This window comes from Eubalaena glacialis, chromosome 2 (genome assembly GCF_028564815.1).
Source record: "Eubalaena glacialis isolate mEubGla1 chromosome 2, mEubGla1.1.hap2.+ XY, whole genome shotgun sequence".
Classification (NCBI taxonomy): Eukaryota; Metazoa; Chordata; class Mammalia; order Artiodactyla; family Balaenidae; genus Eubalaena; species Eubalaena glacialis.
This window is the reverse complement of record NC_083717.1, coordinates 36,989,012-37,003,592: the sequence shown is the minus strand read 5'-3', so window position 1 is coordinate 37,003,592 and position 14,581 is coordinate 36,989,012. Positions and strand designations below refer to the sequence as shown.

Here is a 14,581-nt window from a genome sequence, read left to right as displayed (position 1 = left end):
GGCTGGCCGGCGCGGCGAGGGACGCGCAGACACGTGGGCACTATTTTTGCAGCGAGCCGCGCACAGGGGCGCAGCCGGGGCCGCTTATAAAGCCCCGCAGAGCTGCCCCCTCCCTCCCCCGCCGGCCGGATGCGAAGCACCTGTGTCGGCCCCGCCCGGTGCCCCGCCCCTTCCAGCAGGCCCGGCGGAGGGCTCCACCGCCCACCCGGATCCAGGCTCCCGAACGGAGGCGGGCTCGGCGGCTGCAACCACTAAGGGCCACGGCTTACACCCCCCCCCAGGAGGCCAGGGGCCCAAGTGGAGCATGCCACTCACCTAGTGATCCTGGTCAAGTCATTCACCTCTTTGGGGCCTCAGTTTAACCCTTATGAAATAGGACGCGATTCACAAGCCCCTGCGACGGGGCGGCCATGTGCTTTGTCAGTAAAGCCGTCTTTACAGTGTCCACGCTCCTTTTCTTCCAAGGACCCCTCCAGGGCAAGAGCCCACCCTACGCGCCCATGTCCGCGCCTTCACTCCCAGGCTCCAGCAGGCACGCTCACTCTAGATTGGCTGCTCCGTGTGCTGGAACGGGGGTGGGGTGGGGAGTGGGGTGCGCGGGGCGTCTGGGGATTCCGGAAAGTTCCAAGACACCAGGGGTCCTCTTTGCACCACAGTTACCTGGGGAAACCGCTTCCGACGCTCTTTCCAGCCTACAATAGGAAACTTCTCGGAGAGGGGACAAGAGACGGGCGGGGGGGGGGGGGGGGGGGGGAGGGTCACGGGGCAAGAGACACCACCGTGGGTTGGGCTGTTGTCAGGAAAGGCGTCCTGGGGTAGCCGGGGCGGGAGCGGACCGGAAGCCCCAGTCAAGCACAGAGGCGGAGGTGGCGTTCCAGGCAGGGAGATCAAGCAAAGACTGAGAAGGAGGACTGAACAGAGTGGCTCAATCGGCCCAGGATGGAGGATAATGCGTGCAGATACCGCAGGAGGGAAGCTTGGGCCCACTTTGTGAAAGGCCTTTATTTTGCAGACAGCAGGGAACTATTAAGAATTGTAAACAGGGGAATGGCAGTATCAGGTCTCAAAATTTTGTGATGTTACTAGAGACTTAGTAGAGGTTTGACAGAAAAGAGGGGAAACAAGGGATTGGGGTGGGGAGGAAAGGAATCAGCGTTTGTTGAGCATTACCAAGGGTTGTACATGTGTTACCTCATCATCATAATACTATTTTATAAAGCACTTACTATGTGCACAGTTCTAAGTGTTTTACCTATGTTAACCCATTTGCAGACAAGGAAACTGAAGCTCAGAGAAGTTAAGTAACTAGCTCAAGGACTCCCAGCTAGAAGTGGAAGAGTGAGGACTCAAACCCAGGCAGTCTTCTGGCTTCAGAGCCTGAAGCCTTAACCAGTTAAGTACAAAATGTCCAGCACCCTTATGTGTGCACTTCTTTCTGACTGACCCCAGCCCTCACTAGACAGTGAAGGAAGGGGTGGCTGAGTGCACATACAGTCATGTGTTTGGTCAGTCCTGTCTCCCTGCCCTGACTTGGCCAGGCTTGCAGGTTATACAGGAAGAACAGTACCCCTGACTATAAGATGTCCATGATCTACAAGGAGGGGTGTGGAAAGGGGCATTAAATGACTTGGTCAGGTCCCCACAGCTGGTCACTGGCAGAAGTAGCAGGAACAAACAGGCAGCATTATCCATTCTCCCAGTCAACAAATACCCTTTGAGCCCAGCTATGCCTGGCACCATCTCTGCAGTCAAGCCCCAGATTTACAATACAGGTTTTAAGTGTAACTGTAATTGGCTGGACTAAGTTTTAAATGCATGTACTAGGAGGGACCCTGTATTCTTTTATATGCTCAGGTGTTCAGTGCCTCCACAGCAGGCAGAGAGCTAAAAGAAGAAAAGAGACTGCAGGGAGAAAATAATTTTCCTGGTTGGAAAAGATCAAAGGGAGTTTCATTTAGGAACTCAAGACCACAAGGTAAAGTGAGCACATAGTGTCTACTCGGCTTTTGCCAAGCTCTGTGCAGAAGAAACCATGTTCTTTGTTCTTTTTCCTGCCCATTTAAGTGGGATAAAAGAAAGTAGATCAGCGCCACCTTTCATCACACACAAATGTAAATTTTAAGTGGGTTAAAAATACAAATGTATACAGCATTACTTGGAAATTTTTTTAGAAAACAGTATTAGGAGAATATTACCTCATAGTGCAGGCAAATTTTGTAAATATGGATCAACAAGCACAGAGTATAAAGGAAAATTGATAGATCTGATCACATTGGAATTTAAACCTTTGGTTTATCAAAAGATGTTTAAAACTTGAAAAGACAAGTCATACACTGGAAGAAGGTATTTGCAATACATGATCTACAAAGGACTCATTTCCAAAATATATAAGAACTTTACAACGAGGCAAATAGAAAAATGGGCAAAAGATGGGAATGGCTCACCAATAACCAGGGAAACACAGTAGGATACCATTTCACACCTCCTAGATAGGCAAAATGAAAAGTCTCACTATCCTAGTAGCAGGCTCACTGCCAGTGAGGGTGTAAACTGGTTCAGCCACTTTGGTTGTGGCTTTTGTTTTCTGCATTTTTTAAATTGAGGGGTAACAACCCACATACAGAGAGTACACAGAGTGTACAATCTTAGGTATACAGCTTGATGTATTTTACCTACATACATACCCAGGTAACCACCACCCACGTCAAGGCATGGAATCCTTCTAGAAGCCCAAAGGGTTCCATCATACCTCTTCCCACTTCATCCGCCTCTCCTTGAGACAACTAATATTCTAACTGCTTTCCTCACAGATTCATTCTGCCTGTTTTAGGACTTCATATAAACTTTTGGCTTCTTTCATTCAACATAGCATCTGTGAGATTCATCCATGTTGCTGCAGGTAGCAGTAGTTAAGTCCTTTTCATTGCTAAGTAGTATTCCATTGTATGGATATACCACATTTGTTTCTCCATTCTCCTAGTGATTGGCAATGTGAATTGGACTATTATGAATGAAGGTGCCGTGAATATTCTTGACGTGAAGTACAGCTACTCTGGTGAGCAATTTGGCGATGTTGTTAAGTTGCAGGTATGTATACTCTATGACCCAGGAATGCCACTCCCAGGGAAATGTGTCAGAGAAACTTTCGCACGTGTTAAAAGAGGCAGGAGTTTAAAATGCCTATAGGTGTGTTATTCAAAATTGCAAAAATAAAATAATAATTTTTTTAATTGCAAAAATAAAATATTGTGTTGGCCAAAAGGTTCTTTCGGGTTTTTCCATAATATCTTATAGAAAAACCTGAACGAACTTTTTGGCCAAGCCAATAAAATACCTTAAATGCCTACCGACAGGAGAGTGGATTGATAAATTGTGGTCTAGTCATACAATGGAATATACTGTATATAAGTAAAAGTAAATGAAATAAAGCTAATCATATCAACATGGATGACTCATAAACAACATTGAGTGAAAGAAGTAGGATGTCAGAGAACACATACTCTACAATGCCATTTATATAAAATTTTAAAACATGCAGTACATTACTACCACAAAGGACAATATAATGTATTGTTTAGGAACACATTTGTATGTAGTAAAAGTACCAAAAAATGCATGGCCTTGATAAACATAAAATATAAAACATAAAAAACATAAAATTCAGAATAGTGATTTACTTCACGTGGGGAGGGAAGAGCTTGTGAAACTAGGGATACAGGGGGTGTCTGCTGAACTGATGAGTGCTTTAGTTCTTAAAATGGGTGATCAGTACACAAGAGGTTATTTTATTCTTTAAACTTGAAATATATCATAATCGTTTAAAGAGATATAGGGATGGAGACAATTAAGGGCAGTGGTGTGCTGATAAATGTTTGACAATTGGCTGCAAGAGAGGAGTCATTTGCAGTATTCACCTATTTCTGTGGCATAAATACTTCTACCCTGGCTGATTTCACACCACCAGTACGATACCAGTCGATGCTCACGAGCCAGCATGAGCCAGCTCCAGCACGCCACTGACACTGAATGTGGGCGCAAACGCAAACTGCTCTGAAGGCCAGAGCTGGGGGCCCAGGCTCCCTCTGAGGACTTTTTTAATACCCTAGGACATGGGTCGAGGGCTGGATTGTATTAATTTACGCTGTTAAGTTACCCCAAAACTAAGCAGGCTAAAACAACAAATATTTATTCTCTCACACAATTTCTGAGAGTCAGGACTCCAAGATTGACTTAGCTGGGCAGTTCTGGCTCAGGCTGTCTCCTGAGGTTGCGGTCAAGCTCTCAGCCAGAACCGCAGTCATTTGAAGCTTTGCCTGGACCTGGATCTGCCTCCTAGCTCCACCTCGAGCTCACTCAGTTCCTTGTCACACGGACCTCTCCAGAGGGCTGCTGGCTTTCTCCAGAGCAAATGACCAGAGAGACAGAGACTGAGATGGAGGTGCAGTGACTTTCATAAGCTAATCTCAGAAATGACATACTCTCCCGTCTACAGTATCCTATTGTTTACACACACCAGCCCTGATAAGATGTAGGAGGGGATGACACCAGGGTGCAAATGCCAGGAAGCAGGGATCATTGGAGGTCGGCTGCCTCACTGATTGCAGTTGAAGGTGAGTGCCTGTTGTCCTGAAATGCTTGTAAAGGAGTTAGAGGATGCCTAGGGTCTCAGCGCGAGGGACGTGGGAGCCTGAGAGTCCCTCCCCTTTGTTTTGCAGCTGAGGAAGCTGAAGTTTAGGGATTTACTGGAGAGTATGCAGCCACCCTTGTCAGGAGCCCAGGGTCTCAGTCTTGCCTTGGTCCGAGTGAGAAGGACCACGCCTCACCCTCTCCCAGCCTCACCCTCTCCCAGCCTCCTGCCTTTCCTCTGCAGGTGCAGATGCTGGGCATCTGGCACATCAAGACTTCGATCAAGGTCACCTTTCCCAAGCCCTCAAGAGTTCCTTCTTCCCCAGAGGTGTTTCCTAACATTTTCCTTCAGTCAAAACAAGAAAACAACCCCACTTATTTCCACACACCCTGCCCCTGCCACAGGGGTTGTTGGTAACACATCCCCAGTAGCCCCAGAGAGCAGCATATGCCACCGTGTTGGCACTGCCAGACACAAGTCTGTGCTGGCCTTCTGGGATCCCACTGCCATTTGCAGACTGCTGTGGAACCATTTCAGAGCTCTGTGATCGATCTTTGAGTGAAATACAACACGGCCCCAAACGGGAAGGAGGTACGAGGGAGGTGTGCTATTACACTCTGTTTCTTGACCTGGATGCTGTTTACACCGGTTGTTCAGTCTATGAAAACTCATGAGATTGCACGCTTGTGATTTGTACAATTTACTGTATGAATAGTAGACTTAAAAGTTTTTTTAAAAAAACAGTCCCAAAGACAGGGACATATTTGTCTGGGAAGATCCCAGACAGAAGAATTTTTCTGAGCTGTTGGCAACCTTTATTCTCCAGGCACCACTGGGAAGCTCCACTCAGGTGGACTCATGGGTGGAAGATCTGAAAAGGGGCTAAAGTTAGAGGGTCCTTGGCAGCAAGATAAGAAGTAACGTTCGGGGTGAAAGTGACATTCAGATAAGAAGTAATCCCCAGCATTGCTTACCTTCCTCAGCACTGTCCCAAGCCTCAGTGACCCCAAAGCATCCTCAGCTGTAATGGGGCAATCAGGATGGGGGTGGGGTTCCTCATGGTCAGGATCAAACAGTGCGGCCCTAAGTGCTTTTTCTTAGCGGACAGGTCAGTGGGATGGGGGAGAGACAGTGGGGTAGGAGACAACGGGATCAGGCAGTACCATCAAGTAGAAGACCCAAGAAGGTGCTCACTGCTTTTCCTTTGGATGTGCCCCACTTTACCCCCTGTTCTCCAAACCCCATCCTGGGCTTCACCCTTTTAGGCACTGGTTCACCATCTTTCTCCTGACCCTGGGAGACAACAGTGATCAGGCCATCATAGAAGGAAGACCCAGCTCACCTCCTTGAGGACCCAGGTCCATGCACACCCTCCCTCAGCAGCTCTCCTGCCCCACCCCTGAGCTGGGGCTTTCCCAATCCAGCAGGCTCTGCAGCCAGTTGCAGGCTGGTGGAATGAGACGGGACCTACTGGGCTGAGCAGTCCCTCCACGGTTCACACCCCAGTCCTGGTTGGTCATCAGCCCATAGCTTCTTTGCCACCACAGTGCCCAGCACTTGTTGGCTGCTCAAATGCTTGATGAGGAAGGAGGGGCCTAAGGCAGGCCTTTCCCCACCCCTACCCCCAGCATGTGGAGCCATGGTAGGAATTAGAGTGACCGAGAGGGATGTGAATGTGCTGAGGAGGCAGGGAAGAAGTTGGTGGTGAGGATCCTGGCTGTCCAGGAGCCAGGCCTCGGTGGGGGTGCAGGGGGAGGGTCCAGAACTTTCCTATTTTTCCTTCTTTGCCCAGTAAGGCCAGGGAAAATCCTGTCACAGCGAGTTACATACCCAACACCCATCCCTTTGATCTGCAGGCTATGCTGAGAGGTGACCTTCAAGATGCCCAGCAGAAGGTACTGAACTAGGCCAGGGGCTTGCCCTGGGGCTGACAGGCTGGGGGGTTCAGGCACGGGCACAGCTAATGCCGCCCACTCGGGGTCCTTGTAGTGGCTTCCTTAGTATCCCTAGATGGATCTGTTCCCCAGTCATTGCAGCTAGCCAGCTACAGCAACCTGGCCAAAAACTGAAGCCATTCCTTTTAGCCATTTGCCGGAGCACCACCTTGAAGCCGTCCTGGACTGGGCTCCTGTTCTCAGCCCCTCGCTGTGTTCCTTGTCCTCTGACCTGTCCAGGCCTGTGGTCGGGCTCAGACCACACTTGGACCTCCTGGGTCCTCACTAATGCTCTACCTGACCCCTGCCGGGGGCACATTCTGCCTCAGTGCCAGTCCCCGTGCTTCTGTCCATTTCTGGCCCCCTCCCCCAAACCCTCCCTGTGCACCAGCAGAGCCCTAAGAGCCCTTCCTAGTCTGCTCTGAGGTCCTGGGCCCCACATGAATCCCACAGCTCCATGGTTGCCCCTCAATGCTCCTCATGGGACACATTAAGATCCAGGAGGCCTGTGACCACAGTGGCAGAGACTTGGATCAGTGAGAAAACACAGGCTATGATATGGGTTGGAAAGAAGAATGTTCTGGAGAGAAGTGAAGTCCCCCTCAGGTCCTGTATGTCTGATCTGTTTCCACCAGTGTGTCCCGGGCAGGCCCTGTCTTATCCCTGCAGAAACTCACTCGGGGATGCCGACGTGGCAGGGCTGTGGAAGGTTCGGCCATGGACCTAAAGTCCAGGAAGATATGGGCTGGGCTGGGCTGAGGCTGGGGCAGCTACTCTCCCTTCCCCTCTGACTGAGGTTTTCTCCCCGCAGACCATTCCCTAGAAGAGAATGGGGTCCCTTCCCCGTCCTGGGTTGAAGATTGCTACTTCTGCCTGCTTCCGCAGTTCCAGCCTTCCCAGCTGGGCTCCTTCTCCCGACCAGCTTCTGACTTGGACTCTCCCTGCTTACACCTCGCTCTCCTGCCTCCTGCCTCTCCCCTGAGACAATCTCACGCACAAGAATCATTTTCTTAAGAAGGGTTGTTATTGCTAACCCCACAGCCTGGGACACGTTCCAGAGAAACCAACACAGGGCTGTGACTAAGGTTCCCGTGCTCTGGACTCTCACTCAGGGTTGGAGATCCTGGTGCCCTTTCCAAGAGGTTCTGGGAAACTGGGCTGTAAGCTCCTTGAGGGATGTTAGAGTTCATGCCGTATATACTTCTGGTTCCTACAGAATCCACTCTGGGGCCTTTGCTGCAAAGTCCAGGTTGGTAAGGAATTCTCTGATGATGGATTTCCCTCGTGGCGCAGTGGTTAAGAATCTGCCTGCCAAAGCAGGGGACACGGGTTCGAGCCCTGGTCCTGGAAGATCCCACATGCCGCGGAGCAACTAAGCCCGTGTGCCACAACTACTTAGCCTGCGCTCTAGAGCCCGTGAGCCACAACTGATTAGCCCGCACGCCACAACTACTGAAGCTCGCACGCCTAGAGCCCGTGCTCCGCAACAAGGGAAGCCACTGCAATAAGAAGCCCGCGCACCACAACGAAGAGTAGCCCCTGCTCGCCGCCACTAGAGAAAGCCCGCACGCGGCAACGAAGACCCAACGCAGCCAAAAATAAATAAATAAATAAATTTTTTGAAAAGAGAATTCTCTGATGGTCCTTGTTCTAGTTTCTTAGAAAATCGCTCCCACCTTCTTTCTTCTGTTGCGGGCAGTGCTGGTTCAGAGACACAAGTGAGAACAAGTCCACCGTTCGAGTGACCCATGACCGGTGGATCAGTCCCATCTCAGAACCTGCAGCGACAAAAACAGTGATCCCAGGGAGACTTTGGGGCCCCAAGGCTCTCAGTGAAGCAGCGGCCCCAGCTGCTATCTGGTGCCACAGAGCCCAGCAAGTCCCCGGAGTCGGAGGCAGGGCTGTCCCCTGGCACTGCCTTTGTTCTCCTTCCCTGAGAAGAGGGCCACACCTGCTTCACCCTGTCTTTCTCTAAACAGACTTGCTCAGTGACAGGGCTGTGGGGAGGTGTGGTCAAGAAACTAGAGTCTTGGGTACAGAGGATCGGGGCTGAGGCACCACGTCTCAAACTATCACTGGAGTGTGCATCCTGTAACACAGTCAATCAAGATGTCCTGGGACAAAGGCATCCCAAGGTCAAAACCAAGTAGGGGTAACACTGTGAGCTGTAGCCCTTCTTAGAAGGAGTGGTGGGGTGGGGGTGGGGGTCACAATGCACATTAGCATAATAAAGGCTCTGAGAAGGCCCATGGGAAATAAACTTCCTGTACTCCAATCCACGGTTTCTGAATTTACATGATTACAAACTTTTCTTTTTTCTTTTGGCACAACACATGCTAATGGAACACCTTTTACACCTTTAGGAACCACTGCTGCTCAGCCTCTTTCCTCACCAGGAAAGGTATCAGGGAGGGGCCCTGACCCTCACTGCCACCCCTAGAAGGCTTGTCCCAGGTGTGGAGGCTCTACATCCTCACCACTCAAGTGTGTCCATGGAGCAACAGCATCGGTTGCTGACATCTTGTTAGAAATGCAGAATCTCAGGCCCCACCTCAGACCTACCCATCTGAATCTGCATGATAACAAACCCCCAGGTGATCTGATGAACGGCAGTTTGAGAAGCACGGGTCTACATCTCCTGTTCTTCCTTCTCCAAGATGGCCAGGTGGGTCATCTCCCCAGCTAGGTGGGGCTCTAGGCCCCATATCTAGATGTAGTTGACATATTTTGAACCTTGCACATACGTTTGGGAATTCCCCACATTATGAGTTCTCCTTCCCAAGGGCCCATGAGGGGAACCAAAAGGGACTGCCAGATGTCGAAGAGGCATCTTTGCAGAGGCTCATAAAAAAGGACCAGGGAGTTCTTCCAGCTTGACCTCCCCATCCCCGATCAGATGTCTCTTACACAGAGATGCCTGAAGACTTGAAGATGGTCATCTTGGGGGTCCAACCAGAGTCACCTCTGAGAGTCAGTCACAGCCTCCCCTAGAAAGTCAGTGGTGATCATTCACAAGGGTCAAACACAGTCACTCTTAGGAGCTCTTCCCCCACCCCCCGCCAACCCCGTTAGGCAGAACCCAGAAGAAAGGAAAGGTGAGCCAGCATCTAGGGAGAAGACATTTTATTGAGATTTTGCCACATAAATAGCTACACAAAGCTGGGAGGACTGAATGGAGCCCTGCCATCTCCCTCTGCACAGGTCACTAAGGAACCCATGGGGAGGAGAATTGGGAGGGAGCCTGGTCATGACCAGAGAGAGAGAGGACCCCCAGATGCTATCTGGAATGAGGAGTCTGATATGAGGGAGAGAAAGAAAGAGAGAGAGAGGCTAACAGCCTAGATGTCACGAGGGAGGGACAAGTGACGGTCAAAGAGGTCACAGCACTTAGGCTCACTGGGTCAGAGCCTGTACCACGTCCTTCACCAGCATGGTGCCGATCACCATCTTCTCACTGTTGACTGTCAGCTGGGCAGCTCCAGTGGGCTGGGCATCCAGGGTCAGCAGGACCAGGCTCCCGCTGGTCAGCGTCCTCCCTGCAAACCTGAGGTGGAGGTAGAGGAATGAGCTCAACCCTGAGGCATGGGGCCCCTCCTTCAAATCAGGACCAAGAGCCCATCTCGTCCCCCTGCTGGTGGTCAGTACCTATACTCATCAGATGTCCCACAAGGGACACGACCCAGGTTGGCAGTGGCAGTCACTTTCTGCACCACAACGTGGTCACTCCGACAGGTGTCTGGCAGCGTGAGCTTCTCTGTGATCTCATTCATGCCCGTCAGCTTTCCTGGGGGCAGAGGTTATCATGAGGGCAAAGGTCACGGTGGGTACTGCTGGGTTCGCCCACTGAGCACCCTCACCAGGTTCTACTCAGGTGGGGCAGGTCTGAATCTCCCTCACCAGTCTTGAGGAGGGGCTACCTCCCTCTCGGACCTGGCCCTCCCTCAGGGAGCCTTGGTCAGCCTCCCACCCCACCCAGGGCTCTATCCATACTGCTGAGCAGAAACTGACTGGGTGCTTCCCCACGGTCAGACATCTGGGCCACCAGCCCCTTGGGAGTGGCCAGTGGACTTGGTGGCCAGTCAGTACTTAGAGGTTTCCTCCACCTTTTAGTCTTTCCTGGTTGGCCCTCCAACCCAGGTGCAACTGTCTCCCAGGTCCTGGAGGCTGCGTCCTCACAAAGAGATCACTGGTGGCTGCTGCTGGTACTCACCCGACAGGCCAGAGTCCGGTTGTCACATGCAGCCCTCACAGGTGGACCCCTAATTTCACATGTGGCAACAGCTCCAAACCTGTCCAGGACTCGTCGCGTCCCCAAGCACTCACAGCATCCCAAGAAACCCTCACTCTACGGGTCTGACCTCTCCTCTCCACTCACACGCTCTTCTCAGCCATGCGAGCTCCTCCGTCTGCCCTCCTGCCCACCTTCTCCTCAGCCTCTCTCTCCTCCTTCTGCTACTTCCGCCATTCTTCTCCTCCTTTTGAGAACGGACATCCCTCTCCTGTCGCTTTCATGCCCTCCGTTCCTAACTAGTGACATTTTCTTGTCCCTGTACCTTTAGTCTCTCCATATCAAGTCTCCTCGTTCCTAAGAAGTCCTCTCTAGAAACAAGATACGTCATCATGCTAGTGCTGTGTCTCCCTCCCCAATGACCGCCAAGGTCCTCCAAAGAGGACTCCATTTCCCCAAGCCCTGGTCTCCCTCAACCCACTGCAATTGGCCTCTGCCCCCCTTTTGCGATGACCCGCTCTCTCTGATGTTGGCAGCAGCTTCCTATCTGCTGGATCTGAAGGTCTTTGGTCATCTTGGCCTGCAGACCATCCAAGGCACTCTTCAACCTCCTCATCTCTCGTGGTTCTCCTCCCACCTCTCACTCTGTTCCTTCTCTTTTCCCTCCCCTCCTTTTTCTCCTGAAGAAGGCAGGTTTTCCTCAAGGAAGGTCTTTGACCTTCTTATCTTCCCACCCATCTCTCTCCCAGGGTGATCTCACTCATATTCACAGCTTCAATTATCACCTCTATGCTTCTGACTCCGGCCTAGAAGTGTTTCCTGGGCACAGACCCACATTTTCAGTTGCATATTAAACACCTCTTCCTGAATTTCCCAAATGTATTTCAAAAGCAGCCTCTCCAAAACTGTCCAAGATCGTCCCCCCTTTCCCTTGTCCAATCCATTCTTCTTTCTTCCAGATCAGGGGTTTGGCAAATTACAGCCTGAAGGCCAAATACAACCTACCACCTGCATGGCCCACAATGGTTTGGTTTTTTTTTAAATATTTTTTAAGTGCTGGGGGAAAAATCAAAGATAGATATTTCATGACACATGAAGATTATATGAAATTCAAATTTGTGTCCATAAATAGAATTTTATTGGAATGCAGCCACACTCATTCATTTATGTATTATCCGTGGCTGTTCTTGGGTTACAACGGCAAATTGCAGCAGAGATCACATGACCCAGAAAGCCTAAAACATTTGCTTTATGACCCATTACAGAAAAAGTTGGCCAACCCCTTGTCTAGGTGAACGGCACTGCCATTTTCCCTACTATCTAAGCCAGACATTCTAGAGCCAGCTTATATGTCTCCCTCTCCGCTTTCTTAGGGCAAATGCCCATGGCTTCCCTCTCCCCCACCTCAGTCTTTCATTCTTTTTGCTGTGGTTCTAATCCTGGTCCTCACCATCTCTCATCAGATCTACTGCAATAGCCTTATAACTAGGCACAGAATTTAGTCCAAGGTCACATACCAAGCAAGTGGCAGGTTCAGAACTTAAAGCCAGGACTCATGAAGCCCCATGTTGCCTCCCACTTATGCTGTTCTGCCTCTTTTTCCTGCTGCAGATTCTCTCAATTCCAGGCCTAGCTGTAAATGTTGCCAGATTTCTCCTTCTGAAGCAGAAGCCTGAACCTGGCCCCGTCTTTGCTCAAAAAACTTCAATGACTCCTCTACTGCTAGGAAAACGAAGTCTACAGTCCTTACCTCTCTAACGATGGAGTTGGACCCAATAACCTCTGTGACCCCTTCCAGCTCTGAAATTTCAGGACTGAAATCCTTTAGCATCGCATTCAAGGCTTCCAGAAACTAGACCAAACATATTTTCAGCTTTGTTTTCACTACTCACCATTGCTAAGGACTCCTATGCCCTAAAGCAAACTGCTCCCCTCCTTTCTTCCTGTAAATTTTCACTAACACCTACTCATAATGTTTCCCCCAGCTGGAATTCTGGCCTAGAATTTTCTGCCTGGCTGAGTTGAGACTGTCTCCAAAGCCTCACTGAAGTGTCCCAGGCTCTGTGAAGCCTCTGCTGGAGCCACAAGCTGTGAGGCCTCCCTCCATCTGCAGGAGCTGAGGCTCCCTCAGCGTGACTGTATGGTGGAGCTGAATGAGCCCCAGTGGATGTTCCTGAGCACCCTCCCTGCCCACCTCCAGGGAACACTCACCCTGTTCCTTCTTGAACTCATTTTCGCTCATGAACACAGGGGCCATCAGCTCCCCAACAGGTGGCTGAATGGAGACGTAGAACTGTCGGGTTTGGGTGCTGGGAAGGGTAGGAGGAGACAGAGGGAGAGGGAGTGAGGCCAGCATCTCTCCCCTCACCTCGCACTGTGTCTGAAGGGAGGGCTTGGAGGCAGCAGGAGAGGGAGGTAAGAGACCTGAGGTCTTGGGATGCCTTCCAGACACACCAGATCATGATGTAGCCCAACCTAACACCACCTCCAGCTCCAGTTTATTTTGACCCCACCTCTCCCTAGCCATCCTCCTACTCCTCCATGAGTTGGAAACATACCACAGCTGGAAGTTGGCCGCCTGGGTCGAGTCACAGAAATTAATGCCCATGACAGCAGTGGCAGATTCTCCGGGTGCCAAGGACTCTGCAGCAGTGTGAGACAGGGAAAGGGGGAGAGAAAGACAGCATCACCTGATAGGTCTGGAACCCTGACCCCTTCTCCCCTCCACTTCCAGAGCTGACCATTCCTCTATGGAATCCTGGCTTTCTGAGCCCCTGGAGAGACTGTTCCTGAGTTTCTCCTGAAATGTAAACACCCTTCCCCCACTCACCCTCACCCCATTTAAGTCAGTGCTGAAACAGCCAAGGCTCAAGCACCTCTTGCCCTGTTACGGACTTGCTCATTTCCTAGTCTGTCTTGTCCATGGATTGTGTTAGATGCCATCTCCATACCCCCATAGCCTAGACCCTGGCCTGGCACACAGTGGGGCTTCAGAAACCACAGAAAGACCAACTCCACCCAGGAGCCTCCTTTTCCACCACGTCCAAGGCCCTTCCGCACCGATTTCAGGAAATTCCTGGATGCTGATGCCAGCGGGCAGTTTGGGGGTGCCCACATGTAGGCCCTTGATGGGGGTATCAGAGCTGTTGGAGAAGTGGATGTGCACAGCCACCATGTGGGGGTCCCCAGAGAAAGGTTGGCGGCTGAATGTGTAGTCCACAGCCAGCCCCTCTCCAGCTACGCGGTGCAGCAGCTCCTGTCTCCCGACACCCAACACTGGACTCAGCAGCTGGACGGGAGGAGGAGGAGGGGAAGTATGGAAATGAACAACAAGGCGAGAGCCCATCCCAGCCTTGTCCTTACTTGTGGTCACAGCAACGGAGGCTCAAAGCCATCCCCTCCATCACACCCCCTTCACACAAATCCATACCATAGGATGCAGCACAGAGATGTGTCCCTGCCCCAGCCCTGTCCCTCCCCATCCCACTCACCGAGGGCACCAGGGGGGAGTCTGTGAGCGTCAGGCCCTCCAGGTCAGCAGCCAGGCTGGTGGACACAACCGTGGGGGGAGACACAGGCTGGACACTGGGAGGGGTGACTGTGGGAGTATACGAGAAACATTATGACGAGGGAGAGGCAAAGTGGAATTGGCTTGGATCGAGAAGGAGCCCAAGGCTTAGGGAGCAGACGGCTCAGCACCACGGACAGTGAGGCACGTGGCAGCCTGGCGGCTCCGCGGAGACAGCCATCCTTGACACCAGCCCCACACCTGGAGAGGTTGTCCTGCGGCCC

At 51.4% G+C, this 14,581-nt stretch overlaps 1 protein-coding gene across 4 annotated transcripts in view; it reads right to left on the bottom strand.

Annotated features, from left to right (window-relative positions):
* Nucleotides 1–9,954: 9,954 nt before the first annotated feature.
* AP3B2 (adaptor related protein complex 3 subunit beta 2) overlaps nucleotides 9,955–14,581 on the bottom strand; it is a 30,989-nt gene continuing 26,362 nt past the window's right edge. For all 4 annotated transcript variants that reach the window (XM_061181744.1, XM_061181743.1, XM_061181745.1 and 1 more), the window contains 6 exons: nucleotides 14,281–14,387; nucleotides 13,850–14,078; nucleotides 13,348–13,432; nucleotides 13,001–13,098; nucleotides 10,207–10,345; nucleotides 9,955–10,105 (listed from right to left, as the gene is read on the bottom strand). In XM_061181744.1, the coding sequence (XP_061037727.1) occupies nucleotides 9,955–10,105; nucleotides 10,207–10,345; nucleotides 13,001–13,098; nucleotides 13,348–13,432; nucleotides 13,850–14,078; nucleotides 14,281–14,387 (809 nt within the window). The remainder of the gene's footprint in view (nucleotides 10,106–10,206; nucleotides 10,346–13,000; nucleotides 13,099–13,347; nucleotides 13,433–13,849; nucleotides 14,079–14,280; nucleotides 14,388–14,581) is intronic.